This window comes from Macaca nemestrina, chromosome 7 (genome assembly GCF_043159975.1).
Source record: "Macaca nemestrina isolate mMacNem1 chromosome 7, mMacNem.hap1, whole genome shotgun sequence".
Classification (NCBI taxonomy): Eukaryota; Metazoa; Chordata; class Mammalia; order Primates; family Cercopithecidae; genus Macaca; species Macaca nemestrina.
In genome coordinates, this window is record NC_092131.1 from 57,768,279 (window position 1) to 57,786,864 (window position 18,586).

The following is an 18,586-nucleotide window of genomic DNA, read 5'->3' on the forward strand; positions in this document are numbered from 1 at the left end:
TGCAGAGTTTAGTCTATTTACTTTCAGTGTTATTATTGATAAGTAAGGACTTACTCCTGCCATTTTGTTATTTGTTTTCTGGTGGCTTTACAGTCTTCAATTCCTCCTTTGCTTTCTTCCTATCTTCCTTTTAATGAAGGTGATTTTTCTCTGATGGTATGTTTTAATTTCTTTCTATTTATTTAATTTTTTGGTATCCATTGTCTGTTTTTCTATTTGAGGTTACCATGAGGCTTGCAAATACTATCTTATAACCCACTATTTTAAACTGATGACAACTTAATACTGATTGCATATGCAAACAAACACACAGAAAGAAAACTAATAAAAACTCTACACTTTAACTTTGTTCCTTAGCTTTTAAATTTTTTGTTGTTTCACTGTCCGTGTCTTGAAAAGTTGTTGTAGTTATTTTATTTGATTGATTCATCATTTAGTCTTTCTATGTAAGATGAGAAGTTTACACACCACAACTACAGTGTTATACTATCCTTTGTTTTTTTGTGTGCTTGCTGTTACCAGGAAGTTTTGTACCTTTATATGATTTCTTCTTGCTCATTAACATCCTTTTCTTTCAGATTGAAGAACTCTTTTTAGTATTTCTTGTAGGACATATCTAGTGTTGATGAAATCCCTCAGCTATTGTTTGGGAAAGTATTTCTCCTTCACGCTTCAAAGATATTTTCACTGGATATACTATTTTAGAGTAAAAGCATTTTTTCCTTCAGCACTGTAAACATGTCATGCCACTCTCTCTTGATCTGTAAGGTTTCCACTGAAAAGTCTGCCGCCAGACGTATTGGAGTGCCATTGTATATTATTTGTTTCTTTTTTCTTGCTGCTTTTAGAATTCTTTCTTTATCCTTGACCTTTGGGAGTTTGATTATTAAATGGCTTGAGGTAGTCTTCTCTGGATTAAATGCACTTGGGGTTCTATAATCTTCTTGTACTCAAATGTTGATATCTTTTTCTAGGTTTGGGAAGTTCTCTGTTATAATCCCTTTGAATAAACTTTTTACCGCTATATGTTTCTGTACTTCCTCTTTTAGGCCAATAACTCTTAGATTTACCCTTTTGAGAATGGTTTCTAGATCTTGTGGGCATGCTTCATTGTTTTTTATTCTTTTTTCTTTTGTCTCATCTGACTATGTATTTTCAGATAGCCTGTCTTTCAGCTCACAAATTCTTCTGCCTGATCAGTTCTGCTATTGAGACTCTGATACATTCGTCAGCATGTCAGTTGCATTTTTCATTTCTAGAATTTGTTTCTTTTAAATTATTTCAATCCCTTTGTTAAATTCATCTGAAAGAATTATGAATTCCTTTTGTATTGTCTTGAATTTCTTTGAGTTTCTTCAAAACAGCTATTTTGAATTCTCTGTCAGAAAGGTCATATATCTCTGTTTCTCCAGGATTGGTCTCTGGTGCTTTATTTAGTTTATCTGAGGAGGTTATACATTCCTGGATGGTGTTGATGCTAGTAGATGTTCTTTGGTGTCTGGGCATTGAAGAGTTGGGTACTCGTTGTAGTCTTCACAGTCTGAGCTTGTTTATGCCTGTCCTTCTTGGGAATGCTTTCCAGGTAGTCAAAGGAACTTGGGTCACAAGCCCAATAACACTGTTATTTTTGTAGACATGTAGAGGTACCACTAGTGGTCTTGGATAAGATCCAGAAGAATTCTCTGGATCACCATGCAGAGACTCTTGTTCTTTTCCCTTACTTCCTACCAAATAAATGGAGTCTCTTTCTCTCTGTGCTAAACCCCCTGGAACTGGGGTTATGGTGATGCAAGCACTCCTGTGGCCACCACCACTGGGAGTGCACTGGGTCAGACCTGAAGCCAGCCCAGCACTGGCTCTTGCCCAGGGCCCTTCCCTTCAGGGCAGTAAGCTTCCTCAGGCCCCAGGTATGTCCAGAGATGCTGTCGGGAAGCCAGAGATTAGGGTCAAATATCTTAGTAGTTTACCTGATGTTCTGTTCTACTATGGATAACTACCACTCACACCACAATACAAAGTTCTTCTCACTCTTCCCTCCCCTTTCCACAGGCAGAGGGGCCACTCCCTGTGGCTGCCACCACCTTTGGTCCACAGGGTTTCTGCCAGGCCACCACCAATATTCACTTAAAGCCCAAGGGCTCTTCCATGAGCTTGTGGTGAAAGCTGCCTGGCCTGGGACTTACCCTTCAGGGCAGTGGGCTCCCTCTGGCCCAGGGTAGTTCTAGAAATGCTGTTCAAGAGTGTAGGCCTGGGCCGGACGCGGTGGCTCACGCCTGTAATCCCAACACTTTGGAAGGCCAAGATGGGCAGATCACCTGAGGTCAAGAGTTCGAGACCAGCCTGGCCAACATGGTGAAACCCTATCTCTACTAAAAATACAAAAATTAGCTGGGTGTGGTGGAGTGTGCTTGTAATCCCAGCTACTTGGAAGGCTGAAGCAGGAGAATCGCTTGAACCCAGGAGGTAGAGGTTGCGAACTGAGGTCACACCACTTCACTCCAGCCTGGGCGACCGAGTGAGACTCCATCTCAAAAAACAACAACAAAAACAAACAAACAAAAAAAGAGTGTAAGCCTTGACTTGGGGACCCCAAGAACCTGCTTGTTGCTCTACCTCACTGTGGCTGATCTGGTACCTAAGGTGTAAGACAAAGTCCCCTTTACTTTTCTCTCTGCTTTTCTCAAATAGAAGGAGTCTTTCACTGTAGCCACCACAGCTGGGAATGTGCTGGGTCACACCTGAAACCAGCACATCTCAGAGTCTCATCCAAGGCCCATGACACACTCCTTGGTTATCACTGCTGGTTATTCAGGGCCCAAGGGCTCTTTAGTCAGCAGGTGATGTATCCTGCGAGGAATGGGTTTTTCCCTCCAAAGCAGTAGGTTCCCTTTTGGCCCAGGGTGGGTATAGAAATGCTGTTCAGGAGCAGCTGGGCGCAGTGGCTCACGCCTGTAATCCCAGCACTTTGGGAGGCCAAGGCGGGTGGATCACGAGGTCAGGAGATCGAGACCATCCTGGCTAACACGGCGAAACCCGTCTCTACTAAAAATACAAAAAAAAAATTAGCCGGGCGTGATAGCAGGCGCTTGTAGTCCCAGCTACTCAGGAGGCTGAGGCAGGAGAATGGCGTGAACCCAGGAGGTGAACCCACTGCACTCCAGCCTGGGCGACAGAGCGAGATGCTGTCTCGAAAAAAAAAAGAAATGTTGTTCAGGACCTAGGGCCTATAATGCGGGCCTGACAACTCTGCCCAGTGCCGTATCCTACTGTGGCTGAGCTGGAATCCAAGATGTAAGACAGTCCTTTTTACTCTTTGCTCTTTGCTCCTTAAGCAGAAGAAAGGAGTCACTTCTATTGCAGCTGCCTTGGTTTGGGGCATGGGTGATGCAAGCACTCCTTTAGCTATGTCAGCTGGTATCTCCCTAGATCACATGCTACCCTAGTCTAATTACTATAAGCCCAGCCTAGTGCTAGTAGCCTAGGAATTGGAGTCCTTGTGCCCTAGACTGTCTTTCAAGATTAGGACCCCAGAGTATTTCAGCCCACGGTGGTGAGGCTTGCAGGGAAACTGAAGTTCTGGCCACTGGGATGGATGCTTTCTGTCTAGCTAGGGCGGGTCCAAGTGCTCCCTCCATGTGCTGGCGCTGGCTGAGCCCAGCACGGCTTTATTCTCCACTGTGACAGGGCAGCACTAAATTCAATGTACAGGCTCCCAGCCACTGTGCCCTCCCTTTCCCAAGTGCATAGGTTCTGTCTCCACACCGCATGGCCGCTGCTAGGGGGTGAGGAAGGGGTGGCATTGGTGATGCAAGACCATCTTTTGTGCCCTCCTCAATGCCTCTTTCAATGATATGAAGTCAAAACTAGCCACTGTGATTGCTTACCTGGTTTTTGGTTCTTGTGATGGTGCTTTTCTGTGTGCAGATAGTTAAAAATTTGGTGTTCTAACAGGGGAACCAATGTTTGTAGGCTTCTGTTCCACCATCTTGCTCCGCCTGCTCCCATATCTGATTCTTACTCGGAAATTCTTACAGCTGAAAAATCTCCTGTCCAGATTCCCTGCAGGATTCTATAGGGAAGATCACTTATATTTATCATACAACCTTTCACTCTTATTGTTATAATTCTTATTTACCTCTCTAAGAATGAGTAGTATAGCTCTGTGATTTCAGGCAAGTTACTTAATCTCTCTTTGTTTCTTTGCTGTTAAATATAAACTGTGTCAGTTGTTTTGAGGATTAAATGAGGTAATTCCTAGCACAGAGTAAGCACTTAATAATAGCTATTACTATTATCTCTCTTCAGCCAGCTGAAGTCTTAGAGGGCAGTGCCCTCATAGTGTTCTTTGCATCTTCTGCAAGTACTTGCTGGTGTGTATAAGATAGAATTTTTCACACTGGGCTTCCTTGGACAAGTTTCATAAGAGGTGCTTTTTTGTAGTTCAAAAACATTGGATTCAAATTTCATCTGTAAATTTTAACTGTTTTAAAAAACAACAAAAATCAGTGAGCTCAAATGTTATAAAATAGAATTTTAAGTAATAAAGACTATCAGTGTCTTTACAGTTGTTCACACCTATAATCCTGGCATTTTGGGAGGCTAAGGTGGGAGGATCACTTGAGGCCAGGAGTTTGAGACCAGCCTGGGTGACATAGTGAGACCTCGTCTCTACAAAAAAAAAAAAAATTTTAATTAGCCAGGCGAGGTTGTGTACACAACCTGAGCAACAGATCAACACTCTATCTCAATTAAAAAAAAAAAAATTCTCATTTTATTAATATGCTGCTAAATTACTTCATTTTTATGCTTTTCCTATCATCTTTTTAAATTGAAGATGATCCTGATATTGAAGAGTAAACTGTTAAAAACAAACTGCAAAACAAGAACTTGTTGCCATTTGCAAATATTTCTGTCCATAAATTTTAACCGTGTGAATTTTAAAAATACAAAAATAAGTAGAACAGGATACAGGAATGCAACTGACACATAACCTCTGCTTTCATTGATTTGTATTACTCAGATGAGGCTCGTTGTAGCCATTGATTGATTTTTATAATAAATTCATTCTATAAATTTAAATAAAAATATACCTGTTCTAGTTAAGTGTGGATTTACCTACTACCTTTGGAAAGAGGAGACATTGATAAGTAACTTACTTGTTTTTATGTATTTCTTTGATAAGCATTTATTATACTATTGTTATATAATAGGTTTTAGGCTCTAAGTTAACAATATAGGTTTGACAGGCTACAACTGACAGCCTTTGGTTAAACATAAGCTCATTAGGTTTCCATGTAATTGTGCATTTAGAAGAATATTGCTTTAAGACTCTTTGGAAACACTGACGTGTAAAGTATCCTATGTCTTTGAGTCAGCTGACTCCCATCTTTCACTTTTGCAGGGGCCCAGCTGGAGTAAGAGCCCAAGCCCTGGATAGAGATGGAAATCTGGTAGAAGATTTTGTATTTGATGCAGGAGTTGGGAATATTGGAAATCGTGTTCTTCATGTGAGAAATGCACCTTCCCCTGCTGCTACTTCTTCCCTTGCAATTTCTGGAATGATTGCAGATGAAGTACAACAAAGATTTGAATTGTAAATAATGAAAGGAGCTAGGTATGCACTGTAATCTCCATGTCAGCAACAAGAGTGTACTAATTGCATTCTTTAATCTAAAAAATGGTTTTTAAAATTTCATTTTTAGGTCAAAGATAACCACTGAATTGTTAAAATGATATAACATAGAAATAATAATTTTCTACAAAAATTAGCTGGGCATGGTGGCACATGCCTGTAATCCCAGCTACTCGAGAGGCTGAGGCAGGAGAATCACTTGAACCGAGGAGGCAGAGGTTGCAGTGAGCTGGCTCTCCAGCCTGGGTGACAGAGCAAGAGAAAACATAATAATAATTTTCAAAATGTTAGGCTGGGGACCGTGGCCAGCACTTTGAGAGGCCAAGGCAGGTAGATTGTAGCCTAGGAGTTTGAGACCAGCCTTGGCAACATGGCAAAACGCTGTTTCTACAAAATAGCTGGGTGTGGTGCCTCTGTAGTTCCAGCTACATAGTAGGCTGAGGTGAGAGGATCACTTGAACCCAGGAGGTCCAGGCTCCAGTGAGCTATGTTCATGACACTGCGTTCCAGGCTGGATGATAGAGCGAGATCTTGTCTCAAAAAATAAATAAATAAATAAATCCAGCCTAAGCAACATGGTGAATGAAACCCCATCTCTACAAAAAATACAAAAATTAGCTGGGCATGATGGTGTGTGCCTGTAGTCCCAGCTACCTGAGGGGCTGAGGCAGGAGGATCACTTGAGCCCGGGAGGTCAAGGCTACCGTGAGGTGTGTTCATGCCACTATACCTCAGCCTGGGCAACAAAGTCAGTCCCTGACTCAAAAAATAAAAACAACAACAAAATATAAATTCCATGCTTATTTACTTTGTGAATAAAGAGGCAAGATACAGTTTTATCTGTCCTGAATCCCTGACTTTTTTTTTTTTTTTTTAGATGGAGTTTCACTCTTGTTGCCCAGGCTTGAGTGCAATGGTGAAATCTTGGCTCACTGCAACCACTGCCTCCCAGGTTCAAGCGATTCTCCTACCTCAGCCTCCCGAGTAGCTGGGATTACAGGTGCCCACCACCATGCCTGGCTAATTTTTTTGTATTTTTAGTAAAGATGGGGTTTTGCCATGTTGGCCAGGGTGGACTTGAATTCCGACCTCAGGTGATCCACCCGCCTCAGCCTCAAAGTGCTGGGATTACAGGTGTGAGCCGCTGCACCCAGCCCTGAATCCCTGACTTTGTTAATGACCTGTCCTTACCAACTATGACCTAGAGAAGATTTAGCTTTTCAAGAATTTTGGAGAACGATGGCATAAAAATGGGTTATTTCCTTAAATCAGTTTTTTAGCATTATACTACCTAAGCTCGTTTGGTCTCTCACAGACAAGGAAATACATCATATTGTAGGTTGCATTCTTTTAATTTCGAAGAGTCACAAAACTCACATTATTTAGAGCAACAATATTTGTATTTAGAAATTAAAAATTCATGATTTCAAGAAAATACATAAAATTTACATTTTTGAGTAGTTTGAATAAGTTTCTATCTTAGTTATAATATTTGTCAGAAATAACAAAACAAACTCAAAACCTTTATTATTTTCAGTCTCTTTATAACTGATGTGGTATGGTATCATCATGAAATGTAAACAGTGGTACACTGAGTAGTTGTCTTGCTCTTCAGTCTCTGTGGCTGAGAACTGAAATAACTTAGAAGAGATAGATTTTTATGAGAGCAGTTTTAGAATCCTGACACTGATGTATAGAACTCTAATTTTAAGTTTATTTATATATTATATCTCTGATCTTTAGTCACACTAAGACTCTCAAAATGTTGGCCAAGATTGCTAATGATTCATACCTACTTGATTTTTCAGGGCTCCTATAAAGTTGTGTAGGGATATTTTTCCATTTTTGATAAATATCTAACTTTGAGGCATTCACTTTTGTAAACCGCGAAAGTGCCTTACATTCATGTGTACCTCATGAGTATTTTAAGTTGATGCCCAGTGCTGTACTATATCCTGTATATATGTGTTGTGTGGTATCTGTTGAAATGATTCTTGTAATTTAGAAAGTTAGAAAATAGAAATGTAAATGAAAATGTGACGACCTGACTGCAGAATTTTGAGTACTGAACCACATTTAAGTGAGGCGTTTTCATCCATTGTCTCTCATTTGCTCTCTCAGGAATCATATTCTAGTCTGTATGTCTTCTTTCCTCTTAGCTCTCCAAAGCTGTATGATGGATGGGTGAGAAGGATGTGCATTTTGGTTGATAGGAAAAATGCTTCTGTTTTCTTCCTTTTCCCCCTCACTTCAAGCATTGATGATTACATTGGTTGAGCTACCTCATCCATTAATGTGAAAGGCTACACATCATCAGCTCGTGTTCAAGAAGTAGCACATCCCAGGTAAACAGAGTAGGCCATTATTCAACACTTGAGATGAGCATATTAAAAGCATTCAGATATCAGTGACAGAAGAAGCAAGCCCTAATGTTTCTTTATAACAGCTATTCCTGCAAGAAATGCAAACACACCATAGTTTTCTGTTCCGTTACAAGATTACTAAGAGATGGAAAATATTATCATTTTCTATTTCATCAACAGTACGATTGCATACATACTAAGTTGTAAAGACTGGAATTACAAAAAATGATTGTCCTAATTGAAGCAATCCTCAATCCATTTGAGTCTGTACAATACCCCAAAAAATAAAAGTGAAAAATTTGTTGAAAGTGTTTTGAATATGTAGGTTATTCTGTTTGTAAAACATTTTATATGTATGTCAACAGGGTTTTGTTGTTTAATACTGATATAATAAAGTTTTATTATTTCTGACAGAAGAAATGTATATTAATATTTAAAATATTGTAATGATCCTTGGTGTTGTAGAGAACATATTTTTTAGTTCCATAAAGACTTTTATGCAAATACATTTTTTATGTGTAAAACATAAACTGTTTGCTTTAGGATAGCAGCCAACCTTTTTAAAAAACTCATTTCTGTGTTAGTATATAACACAAAATGAGGTTGAGTAGTTTATATTTTGGGTAAAAAATGGAGCATTTTAGATTTTAACTTCAGAGTGTTTGTGAGAAACTCTTGATGTACCAGCAAGTATATTTTTGGTGTTTCATGTTACATAGCTTAACTCTTTTATCCATGCATATATGTGCATATCAAAGTCCTTCCCTTGATCCTCTTAGCATTGGCACTGTTTGGGGAGTTGCCTTTACTGTTGGCAGAATTCCACTTTCCCTGAGGCCATTTGGAAATCTACCTGGTAACCTGTGGGATAACCTTAACTCTTAAACTTTCTTCATAGGATGGTGGTGAGAGTGGGGTATACTGCTAGGCCCTGTCCTTTGGGAGTTTGTAGGACCTGCTTTCGGAGGCAATCCAACCCTGATGGCTGTAACTATGAGCTATCCCTGTAAACACAGGAGGCATGGTGTCTATATTTAAGGACTGGCTCTGCCCTCCTGGGCACTTGATCTGTGTCTAGACTTCTTGGTCAGAGGTTTCCTCATCTTTCTGCACATACACTGTTATCTAAAGATCTTGTAAACATTTTTGAGTTGTAGTCGTAAAGTCAGTTACTAAGCTTTTCTAATACACTCAAAGGGAGTTTTTGAAATCTCTTCATCAGGGCTTAAGGTAGAAGGACAGGATGAAATGGTTGGGAAAGCAAAATCTGCCTCGAGATGTTTTCGAATAGTTTGTACTCATTAAAGAGTTTAAGAATGGAAATAAACCCTGAAGCCCTGAAGGGAAGAACTGTGTTGATACCAACCAACTCTACTTTTCTGGCCTCAAATCCTAGAAAATATTGTAGGTCTTTGTTGTTGTTGTTGTTAATTGCTTTTATTTTCTGCTTATGGGAAGGGTCTCACATTAAAGTTATCTTAAGTTTCTTTTGTCCCTGGGATAAAATGAGAAAATTTACCTTTTAGATATGGCAAGAGATGGCAGGTCTTGGGTTGCTCAGGAAGCCCAACTTTGAATATTAGGAAAGACCTGAGGGACAGTGGTAACAGAGGGACCTCTCTCACTAGAGAACCTTGAATTTTAGCCAACTTCTGCTTAAAACTGTATATTTAGAAAAACCTCTTTCAACTTGGTTGCTGTGAAGCAGAATGAAATGGCTACAGCAGTGGTTTTTTTTTTTTTTTTTTTTTTAACACCTTTCAGATTTAATTTTCCTTAAATTTGTCCACTGGGAATATAAGAGATGTCTTTTAGGGGTATCAGTTTATTTTTTAATTTTTGTCTCCCCTTCCCTCTCCTTTCCCCCTCCTTTCCCCCTCCCTTTCCCCCTCCTTTCCCCCTCCTTTCCCCCTCCTTTCCCTCTCCTTTCCCTCGACAGGGTCTTGCTTTGTTGCCCAGGCTGGAGTGCATTGGCACTATCTTGGCTCACTACAACCTCCGCCTCCTAGGTTGAAGCGATTCTCCTGCCTCAGCCTCCTGAGTAGCTAGGATTACAGGCACATGCCACCACACCCAGCTAATTTTTTATATTTTTGGTAGAGATGGGGTTTCACCATGTTGGCCAGGCTGGTCTCGAACTCCTGACCTCAAGTGATCCACCCGCCTTGGCCTCCCAAAGTTGGGATTACAAACGTGAGCCACCACGCCCGGCCTTTTTATTTTTTATTTTTTAAGACAGAGTCTCACTCTGTCACCCAGGACCCAGGCTGGAGTGTAGTGGCACGATCATAGCTCACTGTAGCCTTAACATCGTGGGCTCAGGTAATCTTCCTGCTTTAGTCTCCTGAATAGCTGAGACTATAGGTGTGCATCTCCAGGCCAGGTAATTTTTTTTTTTTTTGAGAGACAGGTTTCACTATTTTGCCCAGGATGGTCTGGGACTCCTGGCCTCAAGCAGTCTTCTTGCCTTGACCTCCCAACGTGCTGAGATTACAGGCATGGGTTGCCACACCTGGCTGTGATACCAGTTTATAATAATAGCAGATTCTTTTGTTTGTATGGGTTTTTGTTGTTGTTTTGGTCTCTGAGTAGCTTCCCAAGTCACGTGCGCCACGTACTAATTGCTCTTTCCCAGAATGCCTAGATCCTTAACCTTTGCCTATGTTTTTCTTAGACGCTTTTTTTTTCCTTTTTTTTTTCTTTTTGAGACGGAATCTCACTCTGTTGCCCAGGCTGGAGTGCAGTGGCATGATCTCAGTTCACTACAGCCTCTGCCTCCCGGGTTCAAGCGATTCTTCTGCCTCAGCCTCCCAAGTAGTTGGAACTACAGTGACACACCACCATGCCTGGCTAATTTTAGTATTTTTAGTAGAGATGGGGCTTCACCATGTTTGGCCAGGCTGGTCTCGAACTCCTGACCTCAGGGGATCCACTTGCTTTGGCCTCCCAGCATGCTGGGATTATAGGCATGAGCCACTGCGCCCAGCCTTTCTTAGATTCTTGATCAATCATTCCAGCTGGGACCTCCTGGATCCTTCTAAATACTCAGAAACAAGCATGTTGGTTATGTTACAGGCCAATAGGAAAATGTTGTCTTCTGACATCCAACTTTGTGCTTTGGAATTTAGGGATATAAAGATGTTTTTGCTTCTGCTTTGCATGTTAGAATTTTGTGGTTGGTGGTGAATTTTTGAATATACTTTTATTTTTGAATTGTCTCCAGAATTACTTGGTAAGTTTTCTGCAATTAAAGAAAAAGCCTAATGTTAAATGTTATTTTAAAAGGGTTGATGCAACATTGAGGATTTCAAGGTTCTACCACCATTTCTAATTGAGAGAATGGTAGTTTCCTCTGGAAGGAAACTTCCTATGAAAGTCATATAGTAATGGCATTTATTCTAAGAGTGGATATGGTAGGTGAGAACTACAGAGTTGAAGGGAATCTGGAGGGTCATTCCAGGCTACTTAGCTTCCAGAAATCACATCAATGGATAACACCAAAGAATCACACTGTTTTTCCAAGTAGAGAGTAAATGATTATATATTTGGGTCAAAAAACTGAAGTTTGGTTATCAGTGAATATAGTAATCACAGAACAAAACAACACTTTGTTATGAGTTAGTAATATAAACTAACACAGTAGTATAAACCTACCCAAGAGGGAGGGGGTTTGCCCTGTTTGGTTTATTATTTTGGGTTCAGTTGGTAGAGAATAGAATCCATTCTAGCTAAACAAAAATAAATTTATTTTGGGCCAGGTGTGGTGACTCATGCCTGTAATCCCAGCACTTTGAGAGGCTGACGCAGGAGGACTGCTTAAGGCCAGGAGTTCGAGACCAGCCTGGACAGCATGGCGAGAGTCCTAGCTATCTTTTTTTTTTTTTTTTTTTTTTGAGACATAGTCTTGCTCTGTTGCCCAGGCTGGAGTGTGGTGGCGCAATCTTGGCTCACTGCAACCTCAGCTTCCCAGGCTCAAACTATTCTCCTACCTCAGCGTCCTGAGTAGCTGGGATTACAGGCATGTGTCACCACACCCGGTTAATTTATTCTGTATTTTTAGTAGAGATACGGTTTTGCCATGTTGGCCAGGCTGGTCTCGAATTCCTGACCTCAAGTGATCCACCCGCCTTGGCCTCCCAAAGTGCTGGGATTACAGATGTGGTGAGCCACCTCGCCCAACCAGTCCTAGCTATCTGAAAGGTTGAGATGGGGATCCCTTGAGCCCAAGAGTTCAAGGCTGCAGGGATCTATGATTGTACCACTGCACTCCAGCCTGGGTAACAGAGTGAGACTCTGTCTAAAAGTAATAATAACAATAATAATAATAATACGTTCATTCAGAGAATACAGAATCATTGGAAGGCTAATGAAGTAGATTCTGGTTGAGCTTTCAGGAACAAGTTCCAAAGCCACATCACAGAACCAGGACACTAAGAGAGTAATTTCAAAACAATTATGATCCACAGAGAACTGCCACACCATGCATGAGTCTGGCCATTGCTGCTGCCACATAAAACTAGTGACTGAATGGTGCTTGCTAATTCACTTCTGCCTTATTTATTTTTTATTTTTTTGAGACGGAGTCTTGCTTTTGTCACCCATGCTGGAGTGGTGCAGTGGTGTGATCTTGGCTCACTGCAACCTCTGCTTCCCGGGTTCAAGCTATTCTTCTGCCTCAGCCTCCTGAGTCTCTGGGATTACAGGCGACCACCACCACGCCTGGCTAATTTTGTATTTTTAGTGGGCGGGGTTTCGGCATGTTGGCCAGGCTGGTCTCGAACTCCTGACCTCAGGTCATCCATCCACCTTGGCCTCCCAAGGCACTGGGATTACGGGCGTGAGCCACCGCACCCGGGCTTATTTCTGCCTTCTATATCTCACTCCAGTGTATCTGATAGGCTGGGAGCTGTACTGAAGAGATTATGAATACATTTGTTGTTGACAGCTCAACTTTATAACTGTCAGGAATTTGAAGGATTCTATTGCGATAACATAAATAACAAAAATTTGAATGATGCTTTGCCCTCTCTCTTTTTTTTTTTTTTGAGACGGAGTCTCACTCTGTCTCCCAGGCTGGAGTACAGTGGCACGATCTCGGCTCACTGCAAGCCCTGCCTCCCGGGTTCACACCATTCTCTTGCCTCAGCCTCCCAAGTAACTGGGACTACATGCGCCCGCCACCATGCCAGGCTAATTTTTTGTGTTTTTAGTAGAGACAATTTCACTGTAGCCAGGATGGTCTCTGACTTCGTGATCTGCCTGCCTCGGCCTCCCAAAGTGCTGGGATTACAGGCATGAGCCACCACGCCCAGCAATAATTTGCCCTTTCACCTTTATTATAGGAGATGGTGTTTGGAACAGCTACTTCCCCCACTTACAATGACTTTCCACCTGGTGGTGGTGGCAATATTTGGATGACCTCAGTGGCATCTTCATTTGGTTTTCTGGAGAACCAGAAAACACTCTTATTTGTTCAATAGCAGGTTGTATGTAACATATAAACATACAATGCCTTTTTTGTGGGGCGTGGGGAGGCATATTAAATCAATCTTTTGGAATTTCATACAAAATTACAGTTCCTCTTGGGAAGACCTTTTAGGTATGCTGTCTCTTACAGGGGGTTGGGCATAAGCCTCCCATGAGGGTCAGAGGACAAAGGCCTGTCTGAGGGCCTGCTTCAACTTCTTTCAGGCAGGTGGCTGTGAGAGGACCGAGCTAGCTATGGCAGCAACCCATGAAAGTGAGTGATAACGACATTGATTGTTTCCTGTGGCATTGCTTTGCTTTGCGTAATTGACTGGTAGCACTTGTAGCTTTAAATAAATTGAGGAAGTATGAGAGAGCAAATGGGAGAAATGTTGAGTAAGTCCTTCTTGAAAATGTTTTTAAGTGGGAGAATATTAGTGGTAAATTACTGTCTTTTAACATTTTAATTGTGCTTAGATCATTCATATTTTCCCTCAAATCCTATCTAAATTTAAAAAAAGGTAAAGCCAGTTGCAGTGGTTCATGCCTGTAGTCCCAGCACATTGGAAGACTGAGGCAGGAGGATTGCTTAAGACCAGGAGTTCAAGACGAGCCGGGGCAACAGAGCAAGACCACATCTCTTAAAAAAAAAAAAAAAATTACAAATTACAAAATAAATTAGCTGGGCATGGTGGTGCAATCCTAGCTACCTGGGAGGCAGAGGCAGGAGGACCCCCTGAGCCTAGGAGTTCAAGGCTGCAGGGAGCTAGTATGATCACGCCACCACACTCCAGCCTGGGTGACAGAGTGAGACCCTATCTCTTAAAAAAAAAAAATTTTAAAAGGGAAGCAAAATTCCAATCCATCAAATTATTGGCTGGGCACGGTCGCTTTCGCCTGTAATCCCAGCACTTTGGGAGGCTGAGGCAGGCAGATCACCTGAGGTCAGGAGTTCGAGACCAGCCTGGCCAACATGGCTAAACCCCGTCTCTACTAAAAATACAAAAAATTAGCCAGGTTTGGTGGTGATTGCCTGTAATCCCAGCTACTCGGGAGGCTGAGGCAGGAGAATCACGTGAATCCAGAGGCAGAGGTTGCAGTGAGCCGAGATCGCGCCACTGCACTCTAGCCTGAGTGTCAGAGCAGGACTCCGTCTCAAAAAAAAAAAAAAAAATTACTAACATGATAATTAGCATATTTCAGTACAAATTTGTGATTAAGCTTTTTGTTATGTATACATATGCCCTTCCTCTTATAGTATCAGTGTGTTTAATACTTGCATTTTTTTTTTTTTTTTTTTGAGATGGAGTCTCACTTTTTTGCCCCAGCTGGAGTGCAGTGGCGTGATCTCGGCTCACTGCAACCTCCTCCACCTCCCAGGTTCAAGCGATTCTCCTGCCTCAGCCTCCCTAGTAGCTGGGATTACAGGCACCCACCAATATTCCTGGCTAATTTTTGTATTTTTAGTAGAGATGGGGGTTTCACCATTTTGGCCAGGCTGGTCTCAAACTCCTGACCTCAGGTGATCTGCCAGCCTCAGCCTCCCAAGTGCTGGGATTACAGGCGTAAGCCACCACGCCCAGCCTAATTTTTTATTTTTTAACACTTGAAGCAAATGTTTAATAGTTAGACTGGAAATTTTTCATTAAAAATACCTCTTAATTAGTGTTTTGAATAAGTACCATTTTCATGTGGTTGCAAATTCAAAAGTCATAATAAGGGGTCTGGACAAAGTTGGCTCACACCTATAATCTTACTACTTTGGTAGGCCAAGGAGGGAGGCTCTCTGGAGCCCAGGTGTTTTTAGACCAGCCTGGGCAACATAGCAAGACCCCTGTCTCAACAACAACAAAAGTCACAAAAAGGTACACAGTGAAAAATCTCCCTTTCATCTCCAGCCACCCAGTTTTCATCCCTGTGGCAACAAAAATCTTTGTAGCCTTGCTGATATGGTTTGGCTGTGTCCCCACCCAAATCTCATCTTGAATTGTAGTTCCTATAATCCCCACGTTTGTGGGAGGGACCTGGGAGGATGAGATTGAATCATGGGGGCGATTATGCCCATGCTGCAGTTCTCATGATAGTGAGTTCTCACAAAATATGAAGGTTTTATAAGGGGCATTTCCGGCTTTTGCTCAGCACTACTCCTTGCTGCCACTATGTGAAGAAGGACTTGTTTGCTTCCCCTTCTGCCATGATTGTAAGTTTCCTGAGGCATCCCCAGCCCTGTGGAATTGTGAGTTGTTGAAACCTCTTTCCTTTATAAATTACCCAGTCTTGGGTATGTCTTTATTAGCAGCGCGAGAACAGACCAATACAATAAATGCAGAGAAATTGAGTCAAATGCTTATATAATAAAATTATGTAAAATATAGTATTTTATATAATAAAATACTGCCAAGGAGCCTCCCTCCTTGGCCTGCCAAAGTATAAGATTATAGGTGTGAGCCAACTTTGTCCAGACCCCTTATTGTGACTTGAATTTGCAACCACATGAAAATGGTACTTATTCAAAACACTAATTAAGAGGTATTTTTAATGAAAAATTTCCAGTCTAACTATAAACATTTGCTTAAAGTGTATGAGGAGCCATACTTTCAGTACTATACATCCTGCACTTTTCACTTTGCAGCATATCTTGGATAATGTTCCACAGAGGCCTGGTTATTTTAAAATAACTTTATGGGTTCCACTGTACGGATTTACTATTATTTATTGAACTAGTCCCCTATTCCTACTGATTATTTAAACTGTTTATTTCTAGGACATTTTTTGTTTTGTTTTACTTCTGGTATAATAAACAACACTGCAATGAATAACCTTGTCTCTAAGTGACTTCATATAAAAGCAAGTATATCTACAGGACATATTCCTAGAATTTGCTAGGTCAAAGGGAAACTTTGATGTTATCTCGTTCCCCTAGACAGAAGTCCTAATATACTTACAATTTACAGTCCTAATATACTTATAACATATTAGAATGCTTGTTTCCTCATATCTTTACCATCATAGTGTGTAATCAAACTTTTTCATCTGTGCTATTCTAATAGGTGAAAAATGATAACAGTATAACCCCCAAAAGAGGATTATCTTTTTCTCCACATCCTCAACAGCATTTGTTATTACCTGTCTTTTGGATATAGGCCATTTTAACTGGGGGAGATGATATTTTATTGTAGTTTTGATCTGCATTTCTCTAATGATCAATGATGTTGAGCACCTTGTCTCATTTGCCATATTTATGTCTTCTTTTTTCTGTGTGTTTTACATTTTTTTACAAGTTTTTTTTTTTTTTTCTAAAATAGAGATGGGGTCTCATTATGTTGCCCAGGCTGGTCTTCAATTCCTGGGCTCAAGGGATCCTCCTGCCTCAGCCTCCCAAAGTGCTGGGATTACAGGTGTTGACCCACTGTGCCTCGCCCCTTTGTTTTTCTTATTGAATTTTAGTCTTTTAATTTGTAGGAGCTCTTTTATATTTTACTGAAAATAACTACAAAAATGAATTGCACCAGCTTGGGCAACATGGTGAGACCCTGTCTCTACCAAAAATACAAAAAATTAGCCGGGCATGGTGACACATGCCTATGATTCCAGCTACCTGGGAGGCTGAAGTGCGAGGATCACTTGAGCCCAGGAGGCGGAGGTAGTAGTGACCCAGGATCATGCCACTGCAATCCAGCCTGAGCGAGAGAGTGAGACCCCATCTCAAACAAACAAACAAAAAACCCACAAAAATGAGTTGCAGGTATTTTTTCCAGTTTGTCATTTTCTTTTTGGCTTATCTGGTGATTTTTTTGCCTTTTTGTTTTTTTTTTTTTTTTTTTTTAAAGAGACAGGGTCTCACTGTGTTGCTCAGGCTGGTCTCTAGCTCCTGGCCTCAAGCTATGCTTCTACTTCGGCCACTGGAGTTGTTGGGATTACAGACATGAACCACCATGCCTGGCTCATACATTTATAAAAATTGAATTCATCAGTCTTTTAGATCTTGTGTCATAGTGAAAGTGTCTTTTTTCTGCTCAGGTTATAAATGAATCATTGTATGGTTTTATTGTTTATATTTAAATATTTGACATATCTGGAGTTTGTGCTAGTATAGTGTATAGGGTATGGATCCAACATTTTTTCTAGATGGCCCATTTGTCTGAATGGGAAACTTTTTTTTTTTTTTTTTTTTTTTGAGATGGAGGCTTGCTCTTGTTGCCCAGGCTAGAGTGCAATGGCGCGATCTCAGCTCACCACAGCCTCCACCTCCCGGGTTCAAGCGATTCTCCTGCCTCAGCCTCCCATGTAGCTAAGGATTACAGGTGTGCGCCACCTTGCCCAGCTAGTTTTGTATTTTTAGTAGAGATGGGGTTTTTCCATGTTGGTCAGGCTGGTCTCAAACTCCGGACCTCAGGTGATCCGCCCGCCTCGGCCTCCCAAAGTGCTGGAATTACGGGTGTGAGCCACCTTGCCCGGTCCTGAATGCGAAACTTTTTACTGCTGTCATTCTTGGACTATCCTCCACATGCACGTGGATCACATTTCTGTTTGCTCAGCCCAGAGATCACAACTCAGATGCCTGTACAGACTAGGCAAGTTACATAAAAGGGTGAAGAGTGCCAGGTGGGAAGTATAGCCAACTGGAAATGGATGGCATACTTTTGTAAAGAGGGCAGCCACTACCCAGTGCCTGCTGATTACTCTCTTGCACGAATGCAGTAGGCCCCAGTGTTGCCAGATCTTTGTCAAGAGAAGCTGAAAATACAGATTTTTATATGAAGCCCCTTGATTTTAAAATGTTAACAATTAAATTTAAATACAGCCTTAGCTAAACAAAATATGTCTTCAGGCCTGACTTGGCCCAGAAAAGCCTTCTGATATTTCTGGCCAAGAATGAGATTTCTAACAACTTTACTCTCCTATGAGTAAAGAGAACATACATGGTCTAGTAGTTTGACAGAATAGTAGTTTATAGCTGGAGTCTGGGAACAGGAGAGAAAACTAAGGACCCTCTATATAAGCCAAAGTCTTTGCTCTCACAGACTGAAACATTAATGGGAGAAATACAAGCATTTCACCATCCCACCTTTTATCCTAAGTACATGTGAATAGATATGGCCATTTATTAGAGGATATTCTTGAT

General features: G+C 41.2%; 1 protein-coding gene across 5 annotated transcripts in view; it reads left to right on the forward strand.

Annotated features, from left to right (window-relative positions):
* LOC105481842 (L-2-hydroxyglutarate dehydrogenase) overlaps window positions 1–18,586 on the forward strand; it is a 109,556-nt gene that overhangs the window by 62,649 nt on the left and 28,321 nt on the right. For 3 of the 5 annotated variants that reach the window (XM_011741630.3, XM_011741631.3, XM_071100210.1), the window contains one exon: window positions 5,402–6,503. In XM_011741630.3, the coding sequence (XP_011739932.1) occupies window positions 5,402–5,597 (196 nt within the window). In that variant the 3' untranslated portion in view covers window positions 5,598–6,503. The other 2 variants (XM_071100207.1, XM_071100208.1) reach the window with 2 other exon arrangements.